Source organism: Corvus brachyrhynchos, unplaced genomic scaffold (genome assembly GCF_000691975.1).
Source record: "Corvus brachyrhynchos isolate BGI_N302 unplaced genomic scaffold, ASM69197v1 scaffold136, whole genome shotgun sequence".
In the NCBI taxonomy this organism is placed as follows: Eukaryota; Metazoa; Chordata; class Aves; order Passeriformes; family Corvidae; genus Corvus; species Corvus brachyrhynchos.
This window is the reverse complement of record NW_008239080.1, coordinates 6,084,976-6,105,259: the sequence shown is the minus strand read 5'-3', so window position 1 is coordinate 6,105,259 and position 20,284 is coordinate 6,084,976. Positions and strand designations below refer to the sequence as shown.

Sequence of the window (20,284 nt, the reverse complement as noted above, 5' to 3'; positions counted from 1 at the left end):
TTCTTCCTTCAAGGGTCCTGTCATCCAACCAAATGAGGCACAAGCCACCACAGCAACCCTGCAGTCACTGAAAGTGGGAAAGAATGGTGCCTGAAAAGATTATTGCTGTCATGCAAGGAAAGGTAGGTACTAAGATGGTCTTAACAGCGTGACAGTACTGATGACTGAGGAATTAATATCAAGGCCCATTTAGAGAACCACTGAGTATTCTGCATTTGTCCTTGAAGATATAAATATATACTACTTCTATTTTAACACTACAAAGTGATACCAGAAACCCCTTTGTCTATCAAAATGGATGAAATCCAGCCTGACTACTGGACGTCAAGGGGAAGCTCACTGATGAAGATTTTCACAGGGAAAGACCTCAAGAAAAGATGGGAGAGCTAAATCGTGAGACAGACGAGTTATTAAACTGAACAATACAATCTCTTAACAACCTGCAAAATCCAAGAACCTATAAAAATGTACTCTCGCCTCTTGTCAAGATATTCAGAGGCTTAAAGTAATGGCAAGGGTAACAGAAAAAAACAGTTCACAGCTTTCAGTCAGAATTTCCACAGTGCAAATATGTCACTGAGCTAAAAACTTACATTTGTCATAGCCTTGTCTTTTCAACCTGAAAATGGTAGTTTGTTCCTGTATTTGCCATTGCATGTTTGTTTATGACAAGCAGAGAAGGACAACACCACAATTATTTGTTCATAATAACAAAATTTTTCAGCTTACAGTATCTCCTGGTGACCCTTTTGCTCCTGGTTGACCTGGTGGTCCAATCTCACCCTGTATTTTTTACATAAAGAGAAAAATTCTGTGACTAATGCACATATACTTAACAATTTTTTAATATATTCTTTAATTATGCAGATTTAGTTAGTTAAGATTGTTTCTCAAGGTATTACGAAATTAGCATGGTTTCTTTTAAACTATTCATTCCTTCTGGAATAGTTGAAATAAAAACTAATGAGAGATTTTTAAACATGCCATGAATTATCTCCATTGTTTTGCAGCATTGATTTGATGTCACAAATCCCCACTATGAAAACTCTTCTCTAAGCCTGAACCCTTAGTTTGGAATGGGTATACATAGTACAGATTTTAACTATATTTTGAACAGCTAATAGTACCTTTTGTCCTTTTGCTCCTTGATTTCCAGGAATTCCAGGAATTCCCTGAGAAGGAAATAGAAAACCTTTTAAATATATGGAATAATTTCACCAGAATTTTTTCAGCATTTGCCTAAATGGTTTGTGTTCAAAATATGGGCAAGGAAAAGAAAAAACAAAACCAAAAAAAAAAATCCAAAACCAAAACAAACAATAAACTCACAAGCAACAACAAAAAACAATATAAAAACCCAAGAATAAAAATCCCTCAAAGCAGCAAAAATACGTAGGAGAAAGAGCTCCAGCTGGAAACATGCAAACTTATCTAGGGATACAGTGAAACACTAATGTTGAATTGTTCCCCACTGCTTTTGTTGCAGGAGTCCACGTCTGCTGCTGGGCAGGCTCACATGCTCTTGCTTGCTCCAAAACCCTGACTGACACAGTGAAAGAAACCACTTTACATTATCCGTAAGATTCCTCACATAAGTTAAAGCAAAAGCCCTGGTCAGCGGCACCATCAGTATGACAGATTATATTTTCTCATCTAAAATACAGTGACTTTAAAGAGACAGATACAGTTTTATTTGATGTATACTAGCTGCTACCTCCATAAATACATGAAGATCTCTGCCATTTCCTCAACATCATTGCTCATTCAGCTCTACAGTATATATCACATTTTTCTTCCAGTGATCATTTAATTGAACATGATTCAGGTTAAAACAAAACTTCATATATGCTTAAAGCAGAAGCCTACATAGTAAGTCTGTTTTTTTCTCTCAAGTAAAAACTATTCAGATTTGTTGGACAGACAATGTTCTTACTTGTACCATGATTAATTTGCAGCAAGAATTTGGGTAACAGACTTTACATTTTAATCTAATATTGAAAATAATATGTTGCAGTGAAGACAAGAGGACTGTTCTAGACACCACCAAAACAAATGCATTCTATGGGAAAAAAATAACACGAATGTGACAACCATAACCCAATCGTCTCCATATGGATTACACCTGTGCAAAAGATAGTTCCATTGTTTTGCAGTTTACACCCACTTCTAGTAAATAATGACAAGCAGAAACAGTTCATTGGTCAGTGGCATATGAGTTAACGATTATATCCTGAGCATTTTACAGATCATCAAAATTCTAATGTATCTATCATGAAAGGAAAAGATCAAATAATGTAATAAAAAGAACTTGAAAATAATGCCTCATACTGAGGCTTTCACATTATGTTACATAACTCTTCTTTTGTGCAAAACCTTCTTAGATCTTTTGCACAAATAATGAGATGGGAAATAGGGCACGTTTGTCACCACATTTAGGAACTTCCAGACCTATCTGTGAGTTCTCAATATAATTATTTAAGATAATTATTTAATATAATATTTAATAATGTAGTTATTCATTTCTGTAGCTGTAAAATATAAAACCAAATTATGGGTGTCTGTACCTGTAATATAAACCAGAATTTCATATATGCTGAAAAAACATCCCACTAGGCAGCAACCTTGTTGTCCTGAATGTACCAAAGCTTTCCATAGTTACAATTCTGTGCAATTTGGAGGGCTCAGAGAAGACAGTTCCACACACTTATCCAACACAACAAATTATTTACCATGATATAAGCATGCCTAGAAGGAAAAACACAGTGTCCTGCTGAGCTGGGTTGATCTTTCTTGGTTAAAATAAATTGCTGGTACAAGACATTTCATTTTATATCAGTGACGAAGAAAGACAAAACTCCAAGAGCAATTGTAAAACTAAGTCACATTTCTGGTTTTTTCCCTTTCTGACTGATTCTGCACTACTGAGGTATGTGGAACTTAGGCCCTTAAGTCAGTGAGAGCTGGTCCAGACCTTAAAATTCTCTTACGGTTCATTGACATTCACTCAGCTAAGAATGCATCTATTGCTTATGCTGATGTAAGTGATTTCCAGAGTACATGGGGTGGAGATTTTCAGTTACTCTCCACATGTCAGCTGGTATAAAAGGAGGAGAATGAGTATTTCCCACTAATTATTTTTCTGTGTAGCTTCCATGGTTCAATAATTACAAAGACTAATTTCTGTAGGATCAGCTCCAGATTACCTAAAAATTTAAAACTGATTTCTTCTCATTATCTGTCCCAATCTATTACTTCCATTTACATGGATAATCTCTGGTTATGCCAATTAGAATTATTTGCACTTTCTCAGAAGACAAGGGTAAAAGGCTGTTTAGGTATCAAGAGTTTCTTACCTAACTTCTAAGTCAAAAGCCAACTCAAGCTATGGAAATGTGTCTTGTTCCCAAACAGAGATTTCATACACAATACAAATCCTCAGAATCTGAGCATATATTTTATTTTAGCCCCATGAGTAATAAGACATTTTTAATACGAAGTAATGTTTAATAAGATGCCATAACACTAACTAAACCGTCGAAGAAACCTTACTTCAATTATCAAAAAATGCATTCTTACTTTAAAGTATGAGGCAAAGCAATTATTTTTACACCATTTGTAAGACAAAGATTTAATTTTTTTGGAGAGTATATTGCAAATAAAATTATCACAAATGCCTGTGTTTAATCAAAACTTAATATGAAACACATTCATCATGCAATTTTTCTGCCACTAAGGGAAAAACAATGTTTGGAACTGCTACAAATGGGAAAACTGCCACCCACTGGGAGTAATAGAATTAATGCTGTGGAATAATTCATGATTCACTGGCCTATAGAAAAAAAAACTGCCTTTGGCGACGTCCTTTGCAAAACTATCAAGCACATTTTGTTCATATATAACATGAAAAGGAGTTGTAATTCTAAAGTTTCTTTTTCCTTGTCTTTCCCAAAAATGCATGTTAAATGGTTTGTATGTATCACATACGCAGCTATAATGCCAACAGAAAGTAGCATTACATTTCTAGCCAGAATAGCTAAAAACCAAACCATCTCCTGTGCTTTACTGATTTCTGTCCTTGTAACAGTTGAAGCATTTCTATACTTCTGAATCAGTTAATTTGCTCCCCTTTTTCTTCATGTAAGGTTTATTCAGTGTTTCTTCATATTGTCTCGGTTTTGGAGACAAAACTTCAGGAGGAAAGGGCCTCCCCTTTTCCTCCAATAAGACAAGTGGGTCACAAAAAGTGAAAGTGGGAAAAAGAAACCGAACTGTTTATTAACACGCAAAGAAAACAGGGTAGAAGAGGATTAAAAAAACCCTCAAAATATGACAAATTCCCAGAGAGAGAACAGCCAGCCGGGCTCAGACCAGCCGGGGCCACCCCCGCAGGGTCCCCGGACCAGCAAGGAGGGAAGGGAGGCAGTGAGGCAAGGGAAGAAAAAAAGAACAAGAAAAAAACCAACAGAACCTTCTCCCAGCTAGCTGGAACACAAAGGAAAACAAAAAGGAGCACAGTTTCATTCCAATGTCTTCCTCCTTTATTTGAAATTTTCCCTTAAATGGGAAGTCCTCCCTTACCCCATAAAAGCCTGTAATATTATTCATTATTTTAGCCTTAATCAGAAAGTGCCATCGTCACATGAAATTTAAAGTCAGCAAGATAGTCTAGCAAATCTAATCCCTTGGTTTAAAATCATGTTTAATCTAAAAATTCTTACCTCCAGTTTTACCACATACTGCTGAGTTTGTGCCTAAATGCTAATGTCATTGTGTACCTGTCTGGCAGCTAACCAACATTTTTTGAGACTGGGTAAGGACTACTCGTAACATCACCCCAGGACACATATTTAAAAATTAAGTTAATTGCAAGCACTGCCTCAGTTCATTCAGCATCATCAATCCAACTTTTTCAATTACCTTCACTTCATTCCAATGTCTTCCTCCTTTATTTGAAATTTTCCCTTAAATGGGAAGTCCTCCCTTACCCCATAAAAGCCTGTAATATTATTCATTATTTTAGCCTTAATCAGAAAGTGCCATCGTCACATGAAATTTAAAGTCAGCAAGATAGTCTAGCAAATCTAATCCCTTGGTTTAAAATCATGTTTAATCTAAAAATTCTTACCTCCAGTTTTACCACATACTGCTGAGTTTGTGCCTAAATGCTAATGTCATTGTGTACCTGTCTGGCAGCTAACCAACATTTTTTGAGACTGGGTAAGGACTACTCGTAACATCACCCCAGGACACATATTTAAAAATTAAGTTAATTGCAAGCACTGCCTCAGTTCATTCAGCATCATCAATCCAACTTTTTCAATTACCTTCACTTCATTCCAATGTCTTCCTCCTTTATTTGAAATTTTCCCTTAAATGGGAAGTCCTCCCTTACCCCATAAAAGCCTGTAATATTATTCATTATTTTAGCCTTAATCAGAAAGTGCCATCGTCACATGAAATTTAAAGTCAGCAAGATAGTCTAGCAAATCTAATCCCTTGGTTTAAAATCATGTTTAATCTAAAAATTCTTACCTCCAGTTTTACCACATACTGCTGAGTTTGTGCCTAAATGCTAATGTCATTGTGTACCTGTCTGGCAGCTAACCAACATTTTTTGAGACTGGGTAAGGACTACTCTCCTTATTCTTTATTCAGCCTCTGTTGCTTGTTTAATCATTTATCTTCCACCCTGTGTCACCTACGTGTACCTAGAAGCCTTTCTAAAGTCTGGTTAGGCCTGGGAAGGCTATGCAGAGTAACCCCAGGACTTAAAGTGACGCTTGAATGCCATGTAGATAATTGAAATAATCTCTAGTGTCACTGAAGGTGCTGTGGGATCAAAGATCTACCTTTTGAAAAAGATGTCACTCTGCTCTAGAAGCTGTGTCGTGCATGCCAAATGCTGCAGTTGTCCTCACACAAATCCAATGGCTCTTGGTGGCAATGCCCAGGCAGCCAAATCCCACACACCTTGATGTCTACTTCTGTCTCAATATCATCGCAAAATGAAACTCATCTTGGTATGCAACTAAAGCCCTGGATGCAGTCTTCCTCAGCTGCAGCCTGCACAGCTGGGACTTCAGAACACCCAAAAGCATTAATTTGTTTCTATTGTGATGATGAACCTCAATTATGATAGTTATAAAATTCTGTATAAATATTCTCTTTTATTCCAGTTTCAGCAATTTAAATAAATCTTCCATTCTTTGATAATATCTGGCAGATAGAATGGATTTAACTGTAAGAGGAAAATGTTTTCACAATCCCTGGAAAAATTTTCTTGTAGCTTTCATTAATCATCAGGTGTCTATTTTTATTTTGGATTATATTAAACAGATGGATTTTCTTCCATGCAGCCTCACAAAAAATCCATTAAGGAAATTGCCTGGGGCCTTATATACACTTTAACTAGATGTAAGCATTTTTACTTAAGACACAAGCTACATTTCTCAAAATATTTCCCACTTTTTCTAGCTAGTACCAGGATTATTTGCGTCACCCTTATGTTTAACTTTATGCTTGCAAACAGTGGAAGAAACCATGCAGAAGACCTTTTTCTAAAACAAAACAAAACCTATTTTAAGTCTTAAAATGAGTACATATTAGCTTATTTCTATTCTTCATTTTCTGCTACTGTCTTTAATATTTCCCATTTCTTCTGTGCCTGTTAGGACAGGATGCCCTATTATGGAAAGTAGGAATTTCTAGGCTACAGGTAACATATCCATAATCATAAAATTTTATCTCTTCTCTGGAAGATGTGAAATTATAGAGTTATTTCCAAAGGCTCTTCTGTTATGAGCAAACTACTTTGCAGTCAGTTCCCCAGGTAGATGTAGAGAACATTAGTATAACTCTCTTTATTATCTTATTTTCTTCTGATAAAAAGATGGCTTTTATAGCATATGTGACTTCTCTGATTTATGTTTCAATCAAATGGTTCCTTCTACTCTGAAAAATCTGCAATTCTGATTCTGGGAAGACCCTAAAGGACATTACATGAATTACAGCAATAGAACAAGATACAAAAAAGATATCTATCTATCCACATGTTCCCATGATCCCTTTAAACACTTGAAAAATACAACTCTTTATGTATTACTGATCCTTACTTGAAAAAGCCTATTTGATGATACATGAGAGATTTACTGGAGGCATGCAAAAAGTACAAGTCAAGACATAATTTGGATGAAAGTACAACAGTCAAAATACTTTTTAAAAGATTACAGCAAATCCTTGATAATCCTAATAGAATGAAAGACACAAACCAAATTTGGATAATGTATAAAACTGGGAAAGAAATTCAATGAAGCTGAATCTGCTACTACTGAGTAGTTGCAATTGATGAAAGAAAAAAAAGGGCTACATACAAAGAAGCATTCCCACAGACGTAATGACTATGCACCAGACTAGCATAGCAGCTTTAAATTAGGTTCAGGAAAGGAAAAAGCATTACCAAGATCTTTGCAGTTATAAGACCACAGCTTTCAAACACTTCTTTGGCAAATCAGTTATTAGCAATAAAACACACATGTTTAATGTGGAACAGAGTGACCCTTATTGCACTGCCAACAACACAGACCTTGGAAACTATAATCTGAAAGCTGGAAATACTAACAGAAAATGAAAACTCTGTATATCTTGTCACAGGCTGAAATCAGTGTTACTCTTGTTTCTTGTAAAGAACCCTCAAAAGAATATGAACGTCAGACTTGCCAAATCTTCATGGATCCAAAGGTGGGCAGACAAACTTGAACTCCCAGCCCTTCAGGTGACACCATGATGCCCTCCCTCTGCCTATCATGCTACCACCAGCCTTAGAGACTGTGAAAACCAACATCCAGTCTGTCTAGAAATCTTACAGACTTCTAAACCCTGACAAACTGACCCATATTTGACACTTACACTTAAAGACACTGATACTCAAGCAGTTACATGCCTTCAAAATGCTTTAAAATTTCTCCACCACTTAAATTATGGAGAAAAACTTATGATGGGTCACAGCACTTGAGCACCTTGCACACATAGGACAGGGCAGGCTGAGGCCAGCAGAGCCTCCCCGAAGGGCACCCAGTGCTGCTCTGCTCCTTACACCCAACACATAACCAAAGAGCTCTGTTCACACAGGTCACACTGATGCAGGACAGACTTTTCAGCCACATCCCTTTCCCATAGTAAGGAACCACTCAGTTAAATTAGCAGTGAGTAAGTTTAACAACAAATCATGCCTTTTTTTTTTTCTTTTCAGTTTGGTGGATTCTGTGAAATTGGTCACAGAATGCAGCAGGACTGTGTTCCAAAAGGGACTGTAAAATTCCTACAGCATTGGTCCATTGCTGGCTATTAAGCAGGATGGGCCAGCCTGCATCTTTGGCTAAGAAAGTCCCAAAAGCTCTGACAATCTGGCAGTAAATAACAGGTGGGGGAAAAAATCATTTTCTACATACTCCTATCCATTCCCAGAGAAACAGTTCTGTGGTAGTTCCTTTAGTCTTCATCTGTTTGGCAGTTGTTACGTGTTTAAGAAATAGCTAAGAAAAGCTGGAACAAAGACTGGCACGAAACCCTTCCAGAGCACAAAGAAAGAAAATCACACCTTGACTCATTCAGCAATCACTAAGACTAAATTTCATTACTAAAACTAACTACTAAAGCAAAAAAATCAATTTGCACAGTAAGAGGCAAAGGTTTCTTCTTAAAATGGTTTAATAATATTAACCAAAATAATGGCTAAATCTTGAAAATGGATTTAAATTCACTCTGATTAAAGATCATGGTGTTTTGTTTTGTTTTGTTTTGATTTTTGTTATGGATGAGAAGCTAAGACTGTATTCTGACAAGACTTTCCATAGCTTCAACTCAGAGTAATTTTAACATGTAAGGATTAAAAAACGAAACACTTACCATACAAATTTCCCCTAATTTTCTAGCACTGTATTTACTTGAGGTTCTGAGACTTGAGTATCGGCTTCTCAATTTCATGTTTAAAGTTCTTGGTGGACAAGAATAATCCAATGCTATTGACCAAGACGGTCACTCAGAAGAAACACAACAAGTAACTAATTACTTTGACAGCCCAACTACCACTTGAACACAAAACTAACAAAGAAGCCCTGCTATAAGTTGTTTGCTTCTTTTTCTCCAGCATATTTTCTGGAGGGCTTCAATTAAAATAACTTTAATTAATCCAAATATCTAAACTGTCTAAGAGAGCCAGAACAAAAATTACCAACCCATCAATAAATACTTGTCTTCTATTTGAGACAAGTATTTAATGATGGGTTGAATGCAGATATAATTTTCACTGTAGAAAAAATCATATCAAAGAAATAGACTAAATATATCTACTTGACTGTATGAGGTGAAATGAAAGCCATTCTGGGTAATTCTCAGAATGCAGGCTGTAGATTTGATGCCAGATACAGCACTTAGAGCTCTGATGCAGTTACAGCTAGAGGGTTTTGTATCACTACCCTGACCACAGTTCTCAAGGAGGCTGTAACTCAGACCTTCTTAGGACTCAACAAATTTTTTCTCTGGCTTCTCCCATGTTGAAGAAGAACGATGACTAGCTAGAAAACTGGGTACACTGTTACTACTCTGTTGAAGTTGGATCAGAGGAAGGAAAGTCAAACATCCTTTTGGTAAACTTCTTCCTACTTGTGGTTTAGTAACTTACCATAAGCATGCTGCGAAGCATAGAATAGAACAGCAATGTGCAAATGAAATCAACTGAAATAATAAATATGTGTGTCTGCTACATTCTAACCGATTGTCTTCTTCATTCATACTCTACTCTCTATTTGGTTTCTAAGTACAGTAATTAGCTGGGGGAAGTTTCTCTTTGGTCTTCAGTCAGTGGAAATCCCAGCAGATATTTACCTAAGTCATAAAATGTAAAGAAGAAAATTGTATAGCAAGAATAAGAGGAGATGTTGCCCTTTAAAGATTAAATCGGCACATGTGAAACAATGACTACCAGAAGTATAAACATCAACTTTCCTGGCACTAACATGTCAGATGCCATCCCAATATACAACATATACAAGTCCAAACATTCTCTTCAAGCCTTTCCTTCTTCAGAAAAGCCTTTCTTGGCTGAATGAAATTAGCACACAAGTTCAGGAATGCTCTAAATGTTACTACTGACATCAGGTGGATCCAAAAGAATGCAAATGAGTCCTTTTTTAAATATCACATGTCAAAGGAAGTGAATGTTGAGCACTTCAGGCATACATATTTTATTCCGTTTTACCATTTAACTTTCAAGATCTTTACTAGCTACTCTCAGCAGGATGAACTAACCAATTGCAGGCACACACACATTATATTGCTTTAGTTCTTATTTTAAGCCAATTCAGCAAATACACTTTTAACTGATACTTGAGAATAAAGAAATTTCTGATAAAGAACACAAGATCAATTTACAGTTGTGTGGATTTGTCCATTCAACTTTTCAAAAAATCTATATTTGATCAAGTCCAGCAATTTTTTAGAATGTCTTTTTTTCAGTCCAAGAAGTAGTACATTAATATAGTTTAAATTTATCAGTACTTCATTTGCCCAAAGTAACAAAAACAATTCATCAGAAATGTTTTTGAATGATAATCAGGTGTAGTAAACTGATGTCTTCCCACTTAAAAATACATTAAGTCAAATTGCATAGCTATAATGTTAAAGTGCCGAAATAACAATTTCTACAGAAAAACCCACTGCAATATGAATACCAAGAAAATCTAGTTTCTGGTACTGAGAAAAAAGGTAGTGATGTTTATAAGCACATGCATATTGCATTCTCTGCAATTTATGTGAAGGCCTCCAGTTTCCTAAATGCACAAGCATTTAAACAGACAAACATTTAAATGTGTTTTTGGGGAGTGTTACCATGAGAGAGTATATTGGATGTGTAATGAATACATCCATACCACCAAGTTGATTCACTCTTGGTTTCAAACCAGATGCCTAGACTCCCCCTTAGCCAAGCTGAAAACATGACAGCTAAAGGCTCAAGCTACATATCATCATTCCCTCAGTGGGAAAAAACACAGGTGGAACATGTGTCTTACTCCAGACAGAATAAGTTTATGCCAAAGCACTTCTTCTGGCAATTAAAGCTCACTTTCTAGTACAGATAACCAAGATGAATAATATCAAGCTTAAAGTCTCTACATGAATATTTCCAATAAACACCCCAAATTATTTTAATGCATAGAAGAAATCAGATTCTTCAGAAGATCCCGTGGTTTTGTGTAAAAATGGGTCTAGCTCATTGGAATAAGTCATGGAATACAAATAAATCATCACTACCACTAATTTTGTGCTTGGAAGATAGTTACTGTACTCTTTAACAAAGCTGCACCTTTAAGTGCTCACTGCAGACAATTCTTTCAGAATCATACTGTTTTAACACTCTCTTTCAGTTTATAAAAGACTAATAAATTATTAAGAGAGATTTTAACAAATGACAAGCACCTGTTTATTGTAACACAGCTCATCAAGTTGATAGAAAGATTTTATATTGGTACAACACATTTGTTAGAGGAATTTCTATCTCTATGTTCACAAAACAGCAGCAATAGGGAAGGAATGCTGGCATCTAATTTGTATCAGCATATGAATTAATAAGAAAAGTGCCAAAGTAGCCATAAAAGGTCACTACAGCATACAAGCAGAAAACAGAGTACTCTGAGTACCATTTATAACTATTTATAGCATATGCCATTCATGCCCACAATGGGTTTACAACTAGAGCTTTCATATTTCCTTACAACTTTTAATAATTTCCTTTTTTTAACATTGCATTTGTAAAACAGTCTTAAAGAAATGTTAGCAGGGCATGCCACCTCTTCTCTACATAATTTTCCAAAATTATCAAATTTAAAATGGCATTAAAGGAAAAAAATAACAAAAAATACTTTCCCAAGTCTCTGTAGACAAAACAAAACCAAAAAAGATAATATAATTATTGCAAATTATTATAATTAATGTAATTGCACTGTGTGAGGATATAAATTTAAAAATTAGAAATCATGATGGACAGGCAGAAAGTGTGAATTAGATGGGAGAGAACTCTTAGCTTTACAACTTAGAAAAGCCGGCATTATTTTCCAAGCTGCATTAGGTTAGTGGGTCCAAGTTAATTACAGCATTTACTGTGGCCCCAGTCCAGACTGAATTCAATGGGAATCTTTCCATTGACTTCAATGCGCTTTGGATCAGCAACTATGCTGTCATGTCTTGTATCATTTTTGTCAACTGGGAATAATAAAGGAACTCAGATTAGCCTGCCTGAAGTTCTAGAAGTCTTCTAATTACCTGTTTCATTACAGCACTAATCTCATATTTATCTTCTTAACAGCAATTAACTCTTCTGTAATTATAGTATGGAATGAATTTAATTAAAATAACTTATCAGTCAGAATGAAGATAACCTAGGTTGAAAATCTGCTCAAAATACATACAGCTACCTAGAAGTTACACTTGACAGAAAAACCTCCATTCAGTCTAAAAAACGTTTGAGCTTACAGCACTATGTAATTAACAAATGATTGCTGAAAGTATTGTGAAGTCAAAGCTGTCATCTTCCCCTTTCTCAAGTGAGAGCAAGATTAACAACATCTGTTATATAGCTCAAGCACACAGAAAGTCATCAGCAAGCCTCTGCCCTGTCTACTTCAACAATTTGGATATTAGAAGAAGGAATAAAGGATCAATACTAAAAAGCACATTGAACTAATCAAACCTACTTGTAAAGAAAGAATGAATGGAATATGCCTACAAAAATCATCACTATCAGCTGTTTATGTATAAAAAATCACCCCACCCAAATAACAATTTATTTTTTTATTTACAGGTAAAAGAATTTTCAAAAAAGAAATAGGTGTTCTTTTGAGACCCACAAGACATTATTTGCAGAGAAAATGCTAGTCCTTTACATCCCTTATGACTGCAATGCTGACACCTTTGAAAAGCAGGCCATCAGAGTTCAGCTCCTACTATCGAGGCATCTCAGACTAGTAGAAAAGCATGAATATCAGATCAGAAACTAAAAATTTTGATAGACTCACACCAACCACTTTGTTGAGTCTCCTGACCACTTTTCTCTTAAAAACTGATATATTTGCTATTAAAACTCGTAATTTCCTCTTAAACGTAGGAAATAATTTCTTTTTTATATCCTACTTACAAAGAGAGCACTATTTTATAGCAGCGCCGAATTTAAGGTGATATAAAATCTGAATGAGTATTTAGTGCTCTGTGGAATATTTCCACAAGTAATAAATTCATGCAACACATGATCTTTTGAGCACTGGAAATACAAGAGGATCTTTATGCTTTAATCTATGAAGAGATTAAAAGTAGAAATAGAATAATCAGACTAGGTGCATAAAAAACAAAGTAACACTTTCAGAAAGGAATTTTTTTCACAAGGCCTACTGCACAAATATACAATAGAGTTTTTAAGTTTGCTTTTATCCTCAGTGTTTCATAACTCAGTATGTAAATGCAAATACAAGACACAAATGTTGAGTAAATGGCATCCTAGTACCTAAAATTGGTACAAACTAACATAACATCAACATAAGGTGCATCAAGCAAAACATTACAAGACACAGAGAGGAAAATAATAGTAACAAAAACACCCCAAACTTTGCACTGCGTATTACTGTATTACTAAGTCAGGAATTTTCTTTCCTTTTTTCCTGTTTCTATCAATCTCAGCACAGCTATTAGATGCAGTAGAATTACATTAACTTTATGTTTACTTTTCAAACATACAGGACACCTAGCTATTACCAGTTTGTTTTCAGGATTTCTGCATTATGAAGACAGTACAATTTCTGTTGTACCTTTTAGTGTATCTTGAACAGGTTTCAAAAAGAATTCTGCTATCATTGCCTAGCATAAAACACACATTTTTTCAGAGATTGCATTGATCTGTATCTGGCATTTTTCTGATGCAGTTATGAAAGATCAACAGACAAACCAGGAGCATAGGTATAACAGTGGGAGTCAGGTCAGAAGCTGAAAGTCATGTTATGCTGCTATCGCTGGCACAAATGAGGCCACATCTGAGGTCTTGCAATGTGACCTAAATATTGAGACAAAACTCTACCATTTTAAGTGTTTGCAGATGTATTTCTGAAAAATATGATTTCTGGAGAGTAAACATGAGCAGTTGCAAATGCTCAGACATATTACTTGTGGCAGGAGAGCATATGCTAGGCCTAGAAGAGTGCTATAAATGTCCTGCCAGCTTTACCCACAAGCACTCACTTCAGAGTTCCCATCTGCATAATTGCAAACACAAGGAGCTTGCACTGAAATCCAATTCTGAAAAACCCTACCTATGTTAAAAAAGGCAGCCAGGCTGAAATTAATCTCAAATAAATCTTTATTTATACTACAGACATTTGTTGCCTCAAAAAATGTATTTATCAAAGCAGCCTGTCATCAGTAAGATAGATAACTAGCCATTAAACTACTCAAGTGACAGCATGTCCTGTTTTTGTCATCAGGAAAATAAGCTTGATTACTACCTTCACTAAATCCCATCTAAATTATTCTGTCCATACTGTCACATGTTGTTCTACAGAGTGGGTAGAACTGGGATAGTCTGGTTAACTGAAGTTCCAAATGGTATTACTGAGGGAAATCAAGCACATAGCTTGAAATTATTTATTTAGCTTTACAACCTACTTCTACTGTTTGTAACTTTGGGGATTAGTAAGAGTAATAATATACCAGAAAGTATTCTGTCCAAAAAATAACCACACATCTCAAAGGCTGGAGGTAATGGGAGTTCAGTTCATCCGTGCTCTCCATTCTAGACAGTTGCTCCTTAGATGTTGTCTCAAGATGCATTCATTTCACAACCATATTATTTTTATTTGCTAAAGCAAGACAGATCATAAGATGACTATTTTTTAAATCATCAACTTAACAAATTAAGCCATGTCTAACACTAATGTGGCTGAATGAAAGCAATAAAGACTGTCTGCATGTATGTTTGTGTGGGTGGGATATCCACGCAACCTGCTGAGCTGTCCCAGGGCCACAGCTGCATGTGGCTGGTTAATGATATAAAGTCATCCAGCTTCACCTGTATCATCCAAGGCTTGTCTTGTGCTTTGGCAGCCTATTTGGCTGGCACAGCATAGATCAATCCCTCTCTTCCACACCAGTGCCCTAACTCTAATGGTATCCCACCAGAGAAGATCACACTGAATTCCACAGAAGGGGAGCCAAGAGGAGGCGCTTACATGTTAGACATGAAATACACATTGGGGGAACAACAGAAGAAACAGAAGCAGTAAGTTGCACAAGACATCACTCACAGCCCCCAAAATCCAGCTCACTTTCCAATAGGTGAAAGACAATTACCCTCAATTGAATAGAGGAGCCCATATATCTCACAGCTGTGGATAGCTCTCATTTTCACAACCCAAACACACACTTTTACCACAATGTTTCTGCACTGAACTGCCCTGCTCTTTGCTCCTCCAGGCCCTAAATAGATGGGAGCGCTGCGTTTGCTCATGCAGGATGGTGCTACATCAGCAATAGAGGCAGATGAGCAGGGATGACTCAGTACCTTACATTTCCTAATGGTGACCTTGAGGCAATTTCATGGTCAGCATGTAGACTTTCTACTCTTCAGAACCTCCACTGATTATGAATGAAGCATACAATGCAATTTGGCTTGCCTTATTAAAATTGTTTAAATTTTCTGTAGTTGTTTCTATTTTGGAAGTCTCCCTCTGTATTATTTTGTAGTGATTTTAACAGACTTTTTAGTGCTTTTAATGTCTTAAATCTACCACTTCATTTCCCTTTAAAGCAAAATTATGAGACTTTAGTGATGAGTTTACATTGCTGTTTAAAATGTTATATTGTGAAGCATTTATATTAATTTGAAACCAAAATATATTTCTTTAGTAGATATAGTTCATACTTAACCAATGCTATCACACTAGAGTGAGAGCTGTTAAAGTATTAAAAATTTAGTTTTCCCTAGGTTAGAAGTGCCTTTTCCCTTCCATTTCTTAGAATAATTTTTTAAAAAATCACAATGACCAACTAACATTTCTTTCGTAAAAATGAAGAGACAAAATAAGGCTAGGGACAATAAGAGAACTCAACACATTTGTTACGGTGTATCAACTTACAATATACCAAAATCCCTTCAGTTGTATTTTATTATATTAAATTAACATTCACATTCAGTCTTTCTTACATATGAAGATACCATAGACTGTAAAAGGTTAAAACACCTCACAGTTATTTGGGGCAGAAAAAGAGGAAAAAATAAAGCCAAGGGAGGGGTTATGTGTGTTTTTCACTTAAGCCCGACAAGTGGGAAGAAACTCTATTGGGCATGATTTCTCAGTGTTTTGCAGTCTACTCAAAATGTGTTAGGAGGTTTTGGTGAATGTATAAAAAATTTAAATGAAAAAGTTCGAGAATTTTTCTGCTGGAAGTACTTTTTCCGACTCCTCATTATCAAAACTGTCTATCAGATTTCAGTATCATGTAACTCAGACTGCCTCCCATTACATTGAATACCACAAAATTTCTGCAGTATAAAGCTCTATCTTCTTATTTTACAATTCCAAATGTAATTCAGAATGTAATTCATCTGTAAGGCAGTGTTCCACCAACTGAGCTGCATTTACTGCTCTTGGCCTACAGAAGAATTACTGATGGTTTGAAGACAGCTGGCTGTCTCTCAGCACTCAAAGCCTGTATCTTGGCTCATCTGCTTCAAGCCGTCTGCCAACCTTAAAGAGCCAAACGAGGAAACAAAGAGGACAAAGCCCAGCTATCAGATATTAAGAGGAGGCAAAACGAGCTGCCCTGAGGAGTTGCCCAAATACTGGTATACCAAATACTTCAGTCTTTGGAAAGAAGCAAAGCAAAATGAAGCAGCATGGTCCCCAGCCAAGCAAGAAGAACAGACATGCAGATAATACGGTGTAAGAAGATGCAAGGAAGTAAAAGGCCAGTAAAACTGGACAAAGGAAAGGCAGTGGCACATAGTGAAAAAATGGACTTTAAAAGTGCCATTAACAAGTATATGAAAGAAGATACACCATGTAGCAGAAATGAGAGTTAAACCCATCTAGAATCTTACCTCAAGTAAGTAATTATTAACATCTAACTATACCATAACATCAACAGGACAGAAATCAATAATGAGACAATTTTATAATGTATATATATACTTCAGTATATACAACAGCGATACGGTTAAGAATCTTTTTTTAAGGCATCTTTGACTTTAAGGGCTTGTTTATTTCTTTTAATTAAATAAAATTTAAAGATGAATGGCAGAAAATAAACAAGCACTTTTTAAGAAATGGACATATCAACCAATTCAAACCAACATAAATTAAACATGAAGTATAACAGCCATTAACTGAAAAGAAAAAAAAGACAAAACCCAACAAAACGAACAAATCTATACATAAGGATATGTCAGCAATTCAATCACTTACAGGCTCTCCTCGATGTCCTTCTACGCCTGGAGATCCAGGCTGCCCAACTTCTCCCTTTAAAACAAAAAAATACTTTAAAAAGCCCCTTATTTTCATAATAAAATAATTTTAAATAGATTTAAATTTTAAATAATATTTTTAACATAAGTAAAATTTAAAACCAGTACACATTGAGACTTTACCAAATAAACATCCCTTAAAAGTATTAGACATAGCAAGAAGGGTCATCAATCCAATATTCCCTCATGCTGTGTCTGACAGCTATCAGTTTGCAAAAAGAGATGAGAGATAATTTTCTTTTCACTCAGAACAACAATTTCTGTTAATTTCTGTTTTTTCTGGTAGAAAAAATGCATAAAACAATAATAAACTGTTACTGTCTAATTGTTAGTATAAATAACGGTATGAAAAAATATTTCAAAGTACTTCAGAATAGAGCAGTACCACAAATATTTATCAAAGTATGTATGATACTGAAGTATTCTGAAATGTTGAATAATTCCAGAAGTAAAAGCACATTAAAAAAAGGCAAAGATATAGATATAGATGTTGCTAGATATACACACACGTATAAAATAATCTGGCATTAATTAACTTAAAATTATAAAAGCTGGACTCGAAGTTACAATGGGTAGCATCTGGGTTTCAAGCCATGTTTTTTCCACATTCTTTCCCAAAATGGATATTGTAAAAAACCAGGAAAGCGCCAGCAGAAATTTCCTTCAAAGACAGCCTGTTTGTTACTGTTCTGAATTTGATTAGAGACCCAGAATGAAGCAATGTTTTATAGCAAGCAGATGTTGAAGTCAGGCTAACAAAATGTTTGAATGAAAAATATGGCTTCTATTAACTATTATATTATAAAATTAGGAAAACTAATGAGCATGTCATATTTTTGTAGTACAATAGTAAGGAGAACAGTCCAGAAAATGTCTTGCAGTTTAAATGTACACACATTCACACAATATACTGAATTCTCTGTATATTGCTTACAAGCATAAAACATATGCAAGTACTCTCAAAATCCATGCTTTAGCAACAAAATGCTTCACTCTAAATCACCACCAGTGACAGTTAAAATTTTATGTTAATGTTAACTGTGACTATTACCAGTCTATGTTATCAAATACCAGAAAAGAAAAAAATCTAATATCTAATTTTTTCCCTACCTTCTAGGGAAGGTAGGAAGGAATTTCTCCTCCAACTTAGCAATGATATCTGTGTGTGTGTGTATATATCTAAATATATATCTATATATATGAAATATATATATATACACATAAAATAAATATAGGTATATATAAAATAAGAGAGGACATTTGAAATAAATTCCTGGAGAGTAACGAAGCTCATATCACAGATAACAGAAGTCTAGTCGGGACGGTTGATGGAGGATTGATTCAGCTGACCAGACACCAGGAGTCGAATTCCATTGCCCACACACAGACATTTGGTCATATTTGACATACCCAATGGTATCTTGTCTACTCCTGCTCCAGAAAGGCACTGGCTTTCAATAGGACTTATGTCATATCTTTCAGCTCCCTGAGTATGTTTTGGACATTAATGCATTTCAAATGCACCAGAGGCTTTCTATGTACACAACTAAACTGATACCAACGAGTCTGCCTTCTCTGAGCTGATCTGCTCTCCAGGCTCCATTGGCATTACCCTGGATCCACCTCATTGACAGCTGCTGCCTGGAATGTTTCAGGTCTCTCACAGGTCTTATGTCATATCTCCCTGCTGCAGCAGATGTCATGGATATCCCCAGCTGCATCCCCAACTGCTCTACACAAGCATGGTCACAAAATGGAAGACCCAGATCTCCAAATACAGCAATATGAATTTAGACAAATGCACTCAGAAGTACACTTGCACTTTTGGACACTGGAGGAACATTAATCTTGAGCAGCCCTAGATAATTTCATTATTACTAAAAAACAATCTTATAGGAACAAACCTGCTGTTGAAAAACTTCTTTAGATCAATTCAATTGAGCATTAACATCAGATATTATTAAAATCTTTTCCCTGTGAACTTAAAACTGATACCGCTAAAGTCGATGTTTTCACAAATCAGAACAGTGCAAACAACAACTTGGCAAGCAAAACATCCAGTGAGCTCACAGACTGCAATACATTATAGAAACACCAGATCCTGTTTTCTTTTTTACAGTAGACACATACCTAGTTGACTTGAAAAACTGTTCTACGTTAAATACAAACAGCACTGCATAGTGAAGAGAATACAAACACAAACATTAATCCAATACCAAAGGTACTTCCCCCTAATTTTCCTGCAGCTCCCTTCAAAAGCAATTACATTCTCCAGTGTATGCTTGTATATAAACCTCTTTAACAGAATCACAGGGTTAGGGAAATACAAAAGGATAAGGGAGATAAAGTGTAATAGTCATCTCTAATGATCACTAACACACTCTTAATAAAAGCTTTGCTTCTGCTCACAGAACAATTGAAAACAATGAAGTCTGTTTATTACTGCAGTAATCTTCCACATCTCCCAGTAACAACGTTATTTTAATTTCCAGTAATTCTCCACAGAATAAACTGGGTATGTTTACACCAGAGCAATGCTACTGAGGATTTTTATCAAGATATTAATATACATTTCTACATACCTTGAAGCCAGGACTGCCTGGTAATCCATCTTTCCCATTTCTACCAGGATCTCCCTGTGGCAACATTTAACAGTAATCAGTAGGTGAATTAACAAGGAAAAGCTAACGACGAATCATCTTCAGAAAACTTACAGATCGCCCAGGC

The 20,284-nt window shown here is 35.6% G+C and overlaps 1 protein-coding gene across 1 annotated transcript in view; it reads right to left on the bottom strand.

Moving 5' to 3' along the window:
• Window positions 1-20,284, bottom strand: part of COL21A1 (collagen type XXI alpha 1 chain) — a 72,485-nt gene that overhangs the window by 22,179 nt on the left and 30,022 nt on the right. Inside the window, exons 13-17 of the mRNA XM_017739211.1 lie at window positions 20,272-20,284; window positions 20,140-20,193; window positions 17,499-17,552; window positions 1,128-1,172; window positions 730-783 (exon numbers count right to left, since the gene is read on the bottom strand). The exon at window positions 20,272-20,284 is cut by the window's right edge and continues 47 nt beyond it. Of these exons, the coding sequence (XP_017594700.1) occupies window positions 730-783; window positions 1,128-1,172; window positions 17,499-17,552; window positions 20,140-20,193; window positions 20,272-20,284 (220 nt within the window). The remainder of the gene's footprint in view (window positions 1-729; window positions 784-1,127; window positions 1,173-17,498; window positions 17,553-20,139; window positions 20,194-20,271) is intronic.